General features: G+C 35.9%; 1 protein-coding gene across 1 annotated transcript in view; it reads left to right on the top strand.

Annotated features, from left to right (window-relative positions):
- PHTF2 (putative homeodomain transcription factor 2) overlaps nucleotides 1-13,736 on the top strand; it is a 115,993-nt gene that overhangs the window by 52,726 nt on the left and 49,531 nt on the right. The window contains exon 3 of the mRNA XM_012650302.1: nucleotides 13,403-13,459. Coding sequence (XP_012505756.1) covers nucleotides 13,403-13,459 — 57 coding nt within the window. The remainder of the gene's footprint in view (nucleotides 1-13,402; nucleotides 13,460-13,736) is intronic.

The following is a 13,736-nucleotide window of genomic DNA, read 5'->3' as shown; positions in this document are numbered from 1 at the left end:
AACTAAAGTTCAGAGAAATCCAGTCGTTTCCTTAAGGTCACATAGTGACTGTATAGTTGAGCCAGAATTTAAACCCAGTTGGTCTGGACTACAGTATCTGCACTTCTTACTTTTGGTGATTTCACTCCCAACTTTACAACCAAATCTGGCCTGTTTCTTCTACTTTTCCCTCACCTGGCTGTAGGCTCTCAGGTAGATGAGAGTAGTGGCATTAAACTTGTCCTCTGTGTCTCATTCCCTGCCTGGACTGCTACCAAGGAGCAGCAAATGCTCAATAAATGGTGACAGCAGTTACTGTTTTTTAATAGAACTAGTATTTTAACTTAAGTGTATTTATCTAGTCTATTATAAGTCTTATACGTTTACTGACTCAGTTGATTTTGGTCAGTGTTATTTAACTGAGTAAATATAATGTTTATAAATGCATGTGTGACTAAGAGAATTATGACCAGTGTTGATGAATATGAGAAGGTGAAGTTCATGTTTTCTGAAGTTCTTTTTCTCCTTAAAGTTTGGAATAAAAATAAGAACAACACTGTTAGTGGTAAAATGAAGACAAAGTAACCTCTATATTTCATCTTTCACTGTGTTTCTCTGATTTAGAAGCTAAAGAAGTCTACCCTTGAATTTTTAAACCAAATTGTTGATTTTTAAGTAATAAATGGCTTTTCAAATGCTATTTCAAATAATTTTCAATAATTTCCACTCTATAATAACTCAAATAGCATTTATCAAAAAAATCCAAATAATTATTAATTGATTATTTTAAATTTTATGGATTTGGCTCTAAAAGCTTTAACACTTGGGAATTAATGTTATAGGTTTGTTAAATAGAATTTTAATATTACCTTGGATAAAGTATTTTGACTTTCTGAGTATATTTGTATTATTTTCCTATGATTAAGAAAATTAACAACCTTTTCTTTCCTCACGATCAGGGTCTTCACAATTCATGATCCAAGGTTAGGTTAAGTAGAAAAGCAAAAGTTAAATTATCTTTGCTAAGATTACTTTTTAGGAAAGCTTATTAATCACATTGTAGTTTGATTAATAAATCTACTCAGAACATACTGCCATGTACCAGCAAGTTGGAAAATAAACAGTCTTCATAAATTATGCAGAGTGGTATTGGTTTGCATTAACAGCAATGTTCTCATTAAAGTTGGGCCAGGAAAAAAACGCCACTGTGTTCTGCTTCTACTTTTCACTACACCTGTAAACTATGCCAACAGCAGACAACTAAGTCTTGGGAAGAAAAGGCAAACGAGGGCTGTGCTGGGCCCCTCAGCAGCAGAATTTCTAAGAACTTCTCTGTTGGGCTCTGTTATTAATGTTAATTTTATTCCTCCCTGCTGGCCCTCCGTATCTGTGTTTCTCCTGTTCATCTGACATTTGGAATGGAGAGAAAATCTTATTGGCTCAGCTTGAGTCAGATGTCTGACTTTGGATCATTGTTGGGGAGGAGGATGTGCAGGATCAAATAACACATACAGAGGGGCTTGGGAGCCCCTCTCAGAATATAGCAGACCTTCAGTCCTTTATGCTTAGTGGTTGACTTGCTGATTTTACTTAAGTGTAAATGAGGATCAGGTATTGAATCAACTAGATATGTGCTTTTAATCTCTAAATTAAAGATTTAGTTCCTTAAATCTTTAAATATTAAAGATGGTGGCGTGTCATTTGAGGGCTATTAAGCGACCCCTGAAATCACAGTGTATCTAGTAAGTGTTACTAGCTCTTAGGGTTAATCTTTTTAATCTCTTTTGAGGACTGAAGGGAAACAACAGGGAGGAATCAGATGAGATAGTCCATGGCTGCTGCTGCTTCTCATATGGCCAACCCCTGCTCATTGCTACAGAGGCCAGAAGAGTTGATGATGGCCTTCTTTCCTTGGCTTCTTCCGGAACTTGGAGTTCTCCCAGTTCCACCACGAAGCTGTTTGCCTGGCTCCCTCTTTCCGTTCCCTCCTTTTCCTGTGTGAACCAGTTGAATTCTTTCCATCACCACCTAATGCAGTTTAGGTTACCCTTCTGCTACTAGAATGGAATGTTGTTGTTTTCTTGGGCGATTCGTGTGTTTCAGCATTTTGGTTAACTCACTTTTTATCTGATGTCCCTGCATAGATGGATGGGTGGATGGATCTAACCTGTCTACCCACCCTTTTATAGTACTAGAATTCTCACAGTTTTGCTAAAAAAAAATGTAGCTTCTTAGCTGAAAGTTTCTGTTATATATCTTATAGGAAAAATGTGGTTTATTTTCATAATGAGACTTTATTAAATTGATTTTGAGCAGTGGCAATTGCTTTCTGAATGACTTGCCACCCTCTACTCACAGTACTTTTCCGTGGGAAAATGTATTCATAAGCACCTAGCCTGGTGCCTAACACTTGTTACTCAAGAATATTAGCTTCCAATTCCTCTTGATTTTTTAAATATTGTTTTTACCATAGTTGTAAAAGTAATACATGTATATCTTAGGACAAGTGGAAAATGCAGGTAAGTATAATAAAAATTAAAATCACACAGTTGCCCTGTTAACATTGTGATTTTTCCTCAACAAAATTAGGGTCATTTTTTTTTATTCTCCTGTATTCATGTAACATTATCAAAGTACTTTCTCATATCACTAAATATCCTTTAAAAGACATAATTTTAATGACTATAATATTCTATTCTATAAATATGCCAAAATATATTTATTAAACCATTCGCCTATTTATAAATAGCATTTTTAAGTTATCGAACTAATCCCTTACTAAGAGATTTATAAATACTGAGTAAACAGAGAGGAACATTTTCAGGATTTTGAGACATTAATCCCCGCATATATAACCAGTCTCCCATCCCAGCTTCCATCCCATCTTGTATGCAGATACCCTCTTCATCTTTCTTGTGCTGCAACACCTCACACCAGGATGTCTTACAAGTGGATGTCCTCCTTACCCTGATTGAGTTTTGACACGCTCTGCGGGGTTACCCCCACACGTGATTGTCCTTCTCACCCGGCTTAGGTTCTGACTCTGCTTAGGCTCTGACTCTCTTCACACCACAGAGTCCCCCTCCCGCTTGGACTGATATTCCATGCCTAGCCACCCCCATGTCTCAGGCTCTCTTCACTGTTGCTCAGGCACCCGGCTTACTGCCCCATCTAATGGCTTTAGCACTGAATTGTTCAGGGGAAGCAGGGGGAAAAGAGAAGGAAAGACATGAAGATTAAATGAGGGACCTTGTCAAGTGTATAGCATCATGTCTGGCATAGCGTAGATATTTGGTGATAGGGTATATGTGGATATTTAAATTCTGCTGATACTGGGCTGTTACTTGGTGGTAAAAGGAAAAATATAAACAACTTAGCTGACTGCTTCTAATAACAACTCAGCTGCATCTGCTCTTTCTGGTATCCCTCATCACTCTATCTAAGTTGACAGTATATTCTGTCTCTCCAGGTGGTTGTTTCTTACCTTCTTTATTGTCTCCCCATTCCCCAAACTCCATAGCTTCCAAATCTCATCCAGTGACTTTGCCTACTATTTTTTTTTTAAATGAGAGACGGAATCTCACTTTGTTGCCCAGGCTGAAGGGCAGTGGTGTCATCATAGCTCACTGCAGCCTCAACTCCTGGGCTCAAGTGATCCTCCTGCCTCAGCCTCCCAAGTAGCTGAGATTACAGGTGTGCTCTGTCTCACCTGGCCAATTTTTCTATATTTTTAGAAATGGCTTCTCACTGTGTTGCCCAGGCTGATCTCAAACTCATGGGCTCAAGTGATCCTCCCACCTCAGCTTCCCAAAGTGCTGGGATTACAGGTGTGAGCCCCCACACCTGGTTGACTTTGCCTGCTTTTTAAATGAGATTAAGATTATTTGAAGTACATGTCAGTGCTTTAACCACTTCAAAATGTTTTAGTATTTTTAGCTCTTCTTGCTTTACCTTGTTTCTTGAAACTCTTTCCTTGTTTGGCATCTGTTACAGTATATCATCCCAGTTCTCTTCCTATGTATCTGACTAATTTTTCTAAGTCTCCTTACCTGATTTTTTTTTTTTTTTTTTTTTTTATATAGAGTCTCACTCTGTTGCCCTGGCTAGAGTGAGTGCCGTGGCGTCAGCCTAGCTCACAGCAACCTCAAACTCCTGGACTCAAGCCATCCTACTGCCTCAGCCTCCCGAGTAGCTGGGACTACAGGCATGAGCCACCATGCCCGGCTAATTTTTTCTATATATTTTTAGTTATCCAGATAATTTCTTTCTATTTTTTTTAGTAGAGACGAGGTCTCGCCCTTGCTCAGGCTGGTTTTGAACTCCTGAGCTCAAACAATCCGCCCGCCTCAGCCTCCCAGAGTGCTGGGATTACAGGCGTGAGCCACCGCGCCCAGCCTCCTTACCTGATTTTGATTCTTTTCTCCTCCATTTGAATATTTATCCTTCTTAATATTTTCTTCTTGGTTTCCTTAAGCTATTCAATTTCCCTAAGTGATCAGATCGGCCACATAACATCCAAACACCTGGTTTATGCTGCTGAGTTCCAGATTTTGTACCTTCCCAACTCTCTTGAACTCTAGCCATAATTCGTGGCTGTCTTATGGTTCCAATTGCCTTTTTCAAACCTGCTTTTATTCCATGTTATGGTTAATGGTACCAGTGCAGTGCAAGGTACTTAAGCCAGAACTTGCCATCTTTTTTTATTTCCCATGCCACCATATCCAGTTAAGTTTCCCATTCTTGTACATTTTATCTCACAAATATTGCTCTTTGCAGACCATCTCTCACTGATGTACAATATGCTTACTTGATTCTGCTTTGAATTATGACTAACTTTATGGCCATACCAATCCTGAACACACCTGATCTCATCTGAATTGTGACTAATTTTTTGAATATTTTTTCTTTGGATTTGTAATTTCTTAGAAACAAATTCTACCATAATCATTTCTCTTCATTGAATTAAAGAATACTCTTCAACACTTTTTTCTAAACTTGAGTCAGTGTTTTACGATATCATTAACTGGCTTTTCATAGGCGATAGGAACTTGGTCATGATTCGTGATTTGGTTATATGTGTATGTCCTGTAATACGCATGTAGGGTTAATTTGGGAAGAGTATGGTTTTTAGATGATAGTGCAAAGATTTTATAAGTGGCTTTAACTTCAATTATAATAAATGGGATTGTCGATAATTGTATTTTAGTATCTACAGATAAGAATGTTTTAAAATTTCAATGTTTTGATCCATATATCACAGGCTAGCTAAATACATAAATTGACTTCTAAAAATCTTTTTTATTCCTTGAAAAGTCACAGTCTCCCCTCCACCAAAAACTTTTAAATCTTTTTCTAAAGTTTTTTTTTTTAATTTGCCTTCTACTCAAGCAGCTTGACTTTTCTGTAGTAACACTTTTGATTATGATACAATTCTGATAATGATTGATAACAGAACAAATAAGCGACAGTTGAAGCAAAGAGATTTGCAACAGATTGCAAAGAAAACTGCTGGCTTACAATTAAAATTAAATAATATTTATTCCATGATTTAGGCTTCTTTCCCCTATTAGGGTAGCTTAAATTTGAATGCTTACCATTTAAGTTACCCACCAAATAAAACTAGAATTATAGGGGAGTATTTTTAATGATTAGGTTAAAAGGCTTCTATGGTTTGGCCTCTTATATGTTTTTTAGAGTTTTAAGAAAAGATTGACTCAGAAAAGTTAGAGATTTGGTAATTGTTATGGATTCAGAAGAGTTACCTGCTCTTAATATTTTCTCAGGCCACACCTTTTTGTCTGACATCATCGTCATTCATAGTTTATATTGTATAATTAAGTGATTCAACTTCCTCATTTGATTCTCATCTTGAAAGTCACCTGAGTATCTGACTTCTCTAAACTCAGACTTAAGGGAGTGTGTGTGTGTGTGTGTGTGTGTGTACACGTATGTAATGGACAATTGGAAACACTGAACAATATATTGATTAAAATAGGACATTGTAAAAAAAAACAATAGAATAGAATAGGGTAGCATATAAATTAAGTAGTAATGAGAATTGCTATTCAAGATAGTAGATTAGAAATAAGACTTTTTAGGAGCAATTACAGGATTCAGAAATATTCCTAGGTGTTCAATGGGCACATTTGTTTGAGAGGCAGTAGTTATGAACAAAAAACAGTGAAAACCTATTTGATATTTAAAGCATCGAGAACTTTACTTTGGAATTAAAAGTTAACAAAAAATCAAATAATTAGTTTCTACTAATTCTGAGTAAATATTTTTCCTGTTATCAATCTTCCTAATGGTTTTAAGTGACTCTAAATGTCTCTTCTATATGTTTTAGCAATATGAACAGAAATACTGGAAATACTTTTGGAATGTTCTTCATGACAACCTAATTTTAGGGATTATAGGTATGGTTTTCTTTCATTGGTGATCAGCATTTTATTCTCACATTCACTATTTTGTTTAGTCACATTAACTTTATTATATTGCATACCTCTGAATTTTCTCTTCTTTATTAAACTTGTAGATAGATCATTATGGCAGTATAAGCCATATATTTTAGGAGTCTGGGCAAATGAGATTTTGGGTGTTGACAGCTCAGTTTTCACTCAAACAATTATCAAAAATATTTCATTGGTTGTTAATTAGGAAAAAGACATTTATCTACACACCCCTAATTTTGCTTTCTTCTTTGTACCTTTTGTCCAGACATTTCCAGGTATAGTACTTTCCTTGCTTCTACCTGCTTTCATAGTAGCATTGAGTTTTTTCTTTTCCCATACTGATACATAAAAAAACTCTCTCTGTAGCCATCCAAATCATTATTAGTTAGTATAAATATTGTCATAACTAATTTAAATATAGTTCAGTTTTATCAGTTTAAAATGAGGTAACTGAGGCCTAGAGAGATTAAGATTTGCCAAAAAAGCATCTACCCAAAAGAACAAAAGATATTCTGTCATAAAGACATCTGCACCCGAATGTTTATGGCAGCACAGTTCACTATTGCAAGGATGTGGAAACAACCCAAGTGCCTGTCAATCCATGGGTGGATTATTAAAATTTGGTATATGTATACAATGGAATATTACTCAATTATAAGAAACTACAGTGATCTAGCACTTCTTATATTTTCCTGGATTGAACTTGAGCCCATTATCCTAAGTGAGGCATCACAAGATCGGAAGAATGGGCTCCACTTGTACTCACCATCAAATTGGCACTAACTGATTAACACTATGGTGATCACATGGTAGTATTATTCTCCAGGGATCAGGGAGATAAACTCACAACTAAAGGACACGGTGAGCATCGTAGAGGGGAAGGGCATGCCTCTAACCCTCGTGTGGGTGAGGCAAAGACAAAATGTAACCAAAATGTTTGTACCCTCATAATACCCTGAAATAAAAATTAAAAAAAAAATAGAATTTGAAAAAAAAAAAAAAAGATTTCCCAGAAAAGGAAGCACTAATATTTTTATAGTGCCCCAACTGTAAACCAGACACTATCTTTTCACATTTCAGTTCTTCGAAATGTTTCGTTGTCCCCATTATGCAGAAGCTCAGGGCCCAAGTATGTAAGGCTAATTATGGTGGACGTAGGATAAAAATCCAGGTCTCTTGCACAGTGCATGGTCTTTTCCACTCCTGTTAACAAACATTAAGAACCCAGCTAGGAAGGGATTGGGGCTCTGTGTTTTCTTTTTGTATGTCATTTGGTGTTTGTGAGAATTAATAGTTTGCTTTTCCGAGTTTCTTAAATGAGATTCAGAAAAATGAAACTAAGCATGGTGATGGCAGGAAAAATTATGGATTTGACATACTGTGTTTTGGTATGTCTGTTCATTAGTTGAGGAAACTAGGTCTTAAAATATGTTTGCCTTATGTTTATTTGTGAACTCTTATTGTTTTATCCAAGCACTTAATTTAATTAAACTATTGATAAGTGCCTTCATGAAGCAAGACATCTTCTCTTTAGCCTCTTGATACCTGAACCGCTGCTGTTCTCAATGTGATGGCTGAGGGGTAATTGGATAGCCTAAGAGTAGCTTTTCAAATTGTTTTTCAAAGATATTTCTGTTCTAGAATTCCTAAGTGATACTTGTTTCCCATTTCAGCATCTAATTATCTAGGTTTTAACATTTGTACTTTCGGTATCATCATGTTCTTTACAAATTTTTTTGTAGGAGCCAGAGCTGACCTTGGCAGATATCTAGACAAAGGCAATATTTTTCTCTGCCTACTAATCCTCCCCCTTCCTCACCTTTCCTTTCTGTGTCTTTACCTCCTCCATATCCACCCTGTGTCTTCCTCTCTTCTTCACCCTTTTTTCCCATTTTGTCTCAGCACGTAGAAAGATATAACATTGGAGTGATGGTAGGAGGAAGTATATGATTTGCTGTAAAGTTACTATTTGGTGATAGGACTATAAAACATGTTTAGTTTCTAAGATAACTAGTTCAAAATACTTGGGAGTCCAACAGACCTGGGTTAGAAACCTGGTTTATAAAAGTAGTACCTGCTTTCCCCCTGCTTATTATGGGGGGGGGGAGTGATAGAGTATCAGTGAATATAAAGCGGAAAGGAAAAGTACTGTTCTCTTTCATACTTCTCAGAGATAATCAATATTAATGATTTTCAGGTATCTTTCTAAATATCTGCCGTATACATTTACATATATAATATAGCATTAGCTATGTTAATTTCAAATTTATAACATGTTCATTGTCCTTTTATAACAGCCTTCAGTAGAAATATTTTCAGAAAAGATCTAAAGAATACTCATTTAATTCCATTTTAATCTGCTCAATGTTTCTAAATTCTAGTATCTCAGTTCCTTATTTCTGCTTTTTTTCATTTTAATCTTACTACCACATTCAGGATACTGCTCCTTAGTTTTTTTTTTTTTTAAATCAGTCTTGACCTCTATAATGGCTCAAAGTTTGTTTATAAAGATAAGAAGAAAGGAAAACTAAGATAAGAAAATAGATATTAGAGGTAGAGAAGACAGAAAATGATATTTGTATTTTATGGCTTCAATCTTCTCAAGGAGGTAATTGGCTAGAAATTCTGCCAGGAATGGGGATGGTCACAGTAATTAGAAATTAAAGCTTGTGGGAAGAAGATTTAGAATTGTCCTTGCTGTCGTTATGAGGAAGGAATATTATAAGAGATTGGCATAGGATTGCCAGACCTGTAGTTGAAGATACCGGGTGACTTTGTAGAGGGCAAAGTGCTTGATCTTCTGGGACTAGGAATAGAGAAAGCTGACTGTGTAGGTCAGTTTTGGTTGGGCAAGAGTACACTAGAGGCTTATGGTATGCAGGGCATCTCTGGAAATAATAACAAAAGCATTGATAAAATTGCTTACCAGGCCGGGCGCGGTGGCTCACGCCTGTAATCCTAGCTCTCTGGGAGGCCGAGGCGGGAGGATAGTTTGAGCTCAGGAGTTAGAAACCAGCCTGAGCAAGAGCGAGACCCCGTCTCTACTAAAAATAGAAAGAAATTAATTGGACAACTAAAAATATATAGAAAAAATCAGCCGGGCATGGTGGTGCATGCCTGTAGTCCCAGCTACTTGGGAGGCTGAGGCAGGAGGATTGCTTGAGCCCAGGAGTTCGAGGTTGCTGTGAGCTAGGAAGACGCCATGGTACTCTAGCCCAGGCAACAGAGTGAGACTCTGTCTCAAAAAAAAAAAAAAATTGCTTACCACAGCCAGGCATCGGAGAATGAACTTCACATTCTTAACATGGACAAAACTATCGGTTACAAAATGTAAATCAGGATTTCAGAATCTCTTATAATACAATGGAAACATGTTTTTCCCTCCTTGAAACAGATCATCACTTTATGAAGAGCATGGTTGAATAGCTACATAACTACTCACACGTTAATTACCTTGGTATTTCTAAGTATCTACCAACAAAGCATTATTTGAGTATATATCCTTTTGTTTCTTTAGAATGTTGGGCACTTTTTTAAACACCCAAACACCAGAGACATTAGGAGAAGAGAGGAAGGGAAAGGACAGTTAGGAGGTAGCTAAAATTTATTAATAGAAATAGCCAAAATATTACATAGTGTTTTTTTCTCCATTGAAGACATTATCTGATTAAAATCCTTGTTCTGTTAGACAAATGTTACTACTGAGATTCTTTTAATATTTTGTATGGCATTAAAAAAATAATGTAGTTATTTTCTTCCCGATTTTTCACAGAGAACTATAGTTGAACTTGGCCATATGATTTAATTTTGTGTAGAAGAAATACAAAAAAGAAATAGCTATCAAGTTGATGTGACTTGGTCAAGTCTGCCAAGTATATGTGTGTCAGAGGTGAAATAGAAACTTTGGAAAACATGTGATTTGTTTTTTACTTTTGGTAGCACAGCCTTGGAAATAATTCTTGATCCATGACCCTAAGTCTTGAGAAGATGGTTCTTCTCTTCCCCAGTCGAAGTATCACTTTTTTTCTTGCTCTATGATGATTGACAGTAGAATTTTGTTTCTTTCAGGGAAGAGCTTGACTCTAACCACAAGTGTTCTGATCCACTGTCTTGCCGGATTTCAGCTCGAAATAAAGTGAGACTTAAGGCCAGATAGGGTCTTTAGAATTCCTTCATTGTGCTTTCTAGGCTCCTGCTCCCAACCTGATTACATGAGGCCTCTGAGTACTACACACACATCCCAAGAAACAAACAATTTTTAAAGACAATTCAGTCTGAATTCATGTATGTCAGGGTAATTAGTTAAGGGCATATACATCACTAAGCAGAACCCTGAACATCTGAAGCACTTGGATTTAGGTTAACAGCATCGTCACAATTTTCTCCAAGAAAGTAGTCTATTTGCTTATGTAACTAAAATGTCCATACTGGTAGTATTTTCAAAACAACAGAAGTCTGCTACAAAGAATTGATCCCTCCACTTGCAGACACATTTGGTTGCTTGTATTATAATCAAAAATGACACTAACTAGTTGAAAAAGAATTAAGACTCCAGAAGTCATTCTGTTACAGTAAAAGTTGTCCTTCCTCTCACCTGTCAAATCTTTGAATAAAATTGTCTCTCTAGTAGAGCAACTCATTTTATTCTATGGCTTTTATAAGAACATCTATCTACCATCACTCCCAACCCCTTTTAAGGTCATATTCTGCTATTTATAAGAGAAATATCACAGCCTTGAAAAAGCTTTTCCACTTTTACTCACTGCTTCACTACAGGGTTTCTTAGACGCTTTGTACCTTTTTAAACCTGGGGCTATTGAGTACCTTGCTGGAGTTGCACTGAACCCAGTTATGCCAGGGACTGACATGCATTTCTGATTTGGTGTATTTTATAGGCATCATTTTATTTCCCCTGATTTTAGTTTGTGGGATGTGTATCTCTATGTCCATATTTTTGTGTCACCTTGAAATAAAAACACAGCTCTTTTAAAGAGAATTTAGGCATACTTTTGTTATCTCAAAACAAAATACTGCCAAAATATTAGTAATTATTAAAATATATTGGTAGCTATTCTTTATTAGTTTTGGTTATAGTGTCAATGAAAAGTATACAGTGCTTTGAAATAGTTACACATTTAAAAAAATAAATTTTGATTACATTAAGCAGTCATTCTGAATTATCAAGTTAAAGCCGAATTATTCACATGAGATCTATTTTTCCATACTTTTCTGATTTTAAGGAAGAATATTGTTTGATTGGATTCAGAATTCAGGAGGGTAAGGGGCAACTAGTCACTGCAGGTCAGCTCTAGCATTAGGACTAACTAGTTGGCTGTTACTTACCTAGGGCTTCTTAATCCTGCTTTATAGAGACTGATGGAAGCATTAGTTACATGTTATTGAGTTGTTCAGTCTAAGTAGCATGGTCTAGCTGTTACAAGATTTTAATCTTCAGGGTAGTATATCATAACTTGATTTTAAAAATAAGGAAGGAATCACAAGAAAGTGTTAAAAAAGAAAACAGGGTTTACAGGACCAAAGAAATTAGTATGAATAAGATAGTGTACAAGAGAGAATAATAGAAATGAAGGGCTCTTACGGAGTCATTTAATAAATTTTTTTATTCTGCCTCCTTCACGTCTACCTTTAAGCCATTCTGGTATTCTTGATTTGCCATTTTTCGAAAATGAGATTAAAAAATAATGTGTAGATAAAAGGACTTTTGGGTAGATGATGTCAAGAGTCAGAAAGTACTCTTTCCTGAATTTCCTTTTAATATCTTTGCCTATCTCTGGTCATTGTCTGTCTCTAGTCTAAGTGTAATTATCTGAAATATTTTTAATTTCTTAGGATTCTAATTTTCAATTAATGTAAATAATGAAAATACCAAGTCATAATTATATGCTATTTCAGTGTCTTTTTGGATATAGGGAGTTGAGTGGAAACTGGAGACAATAGAAACTAATAGCAAAGAACTCAGAGCAGAACAATCAATAAATAATGATTTGTTTATCCTGCCCCATTGAAAGTATAGTTCAGAGAACCTCCTACCATCATAGAAGCTTTAAGAAATTCTACTTCTTAATTCTTTCCCTGTGTCTTCAATTATTTCACAACTTTATTTTCCAATTTAAACTTTAAGTGGTAATTGTGGTCTGCATATTTATGAATTTTTAATTGTATAGAATATTAGTATTTTTCTTCTTTAAAAAAAGCTCCATAAAGGATTTATCACTTGAGAGTTTTTTCCTCAAATGTAGCAGAGCTCTAGCAATTGTGTTTATTTAAAATAAAAGATTCCCTAGGGCAGTAGTTTTCAAGCATCATAATGATCAAGAGAGATTTTTAAAACACAAATTTTGGGAGGCCCCCGCTCCCATATTTCTGAGTCAGTAAGTCTGAGGTGGAACCTGAGAGTTTGCATTTCTTTTTCTTTCTTTATCTTTTTTTTTATTTTGAGAAAGGATCTCACTCTGTTGCCCAGGCTGGAGTGCAGTGGCATCATCATAGCTGAGTGCAGCCTCCAACTCCAGGGCTCAAGTAATCCTCCTGCCTCAGCCTCCCTAGTAGCTGGGACTACAGACATGCGCCACCATGACCAGCTAATTTTTTTATTTTTGTAGAGACGGAGTCTTGCTATTGCCCAGGCTGGTCTCGAACTCCTGGCCTCAAGTGATCATCCTGCCTCAGTCTCCCAAAGTGCTAGGATTACAGGTGTGAGGCACTGTGCTAGCAAGAGTTTACATTTCTAAGAAATTCCAAGGTGATGCTGTTATAATACTGCTAGCCCTGAAACCATACTTTGAGAACCACTGCAATAACAATATTGATTCTAGAAGTCTGAGACAGCTAAATCTAATCTGTGCTAAGTGAACACTGAGTTGCATGTAGTTCAAGCAGAGTTCTACCTATTTAATGGGTGCCAGCAATGATCATTTAATGTAGTGTTGTCTTTTTTTTTCTTTTCATAGATTGGAGCATACGATCAACAAATATGGGAAAAATCTGTTGAACAAAGAGAAATCAAGGTAACAAGTTTATTTCATTTTATCCTGAAACATACTTCTTTGAATTGATTATTAGTCACATTTTATGTAATATTTTTTCATATACGTTTAAGGTGTAAAGTAATAGTCACGTAAACTTTTAAATAAAGAGGTAAGCTCTTTTAGGATGGCATAATCAACGTGTCTTCACTTCTGATTTTTTTTTTTGCTTTTTATCATCTTTCTGTTCTTTTTAAATTTAATTTCTAATTATTATTCTTTGTCAGCTTTTTTCCCCTTTCACTTGTCACCTTATACT

The sequence above is a fragment of the Propithecus coquereli genome, unplaced genomic scaffold, assembly GCF_000956105.1.
Source record: "Propithecus coquereli isolate 6110/MARCELLA unplaced genomic scaffold, Pcoq_1.0 Scaffold32, whole genome shotgun sequence".
NCBI classification, from domain to species: Eukaryota; Metazoa; Chordata; class Mammalia; order Primates; family Indriidae; genus Propithecus; species Propithecus coquereli.
The sequence above is the reverse complement of the archived record's forward strand: the minus strand, read 5'-3'. Positions and strand labels throughout refer to the sequence as shown.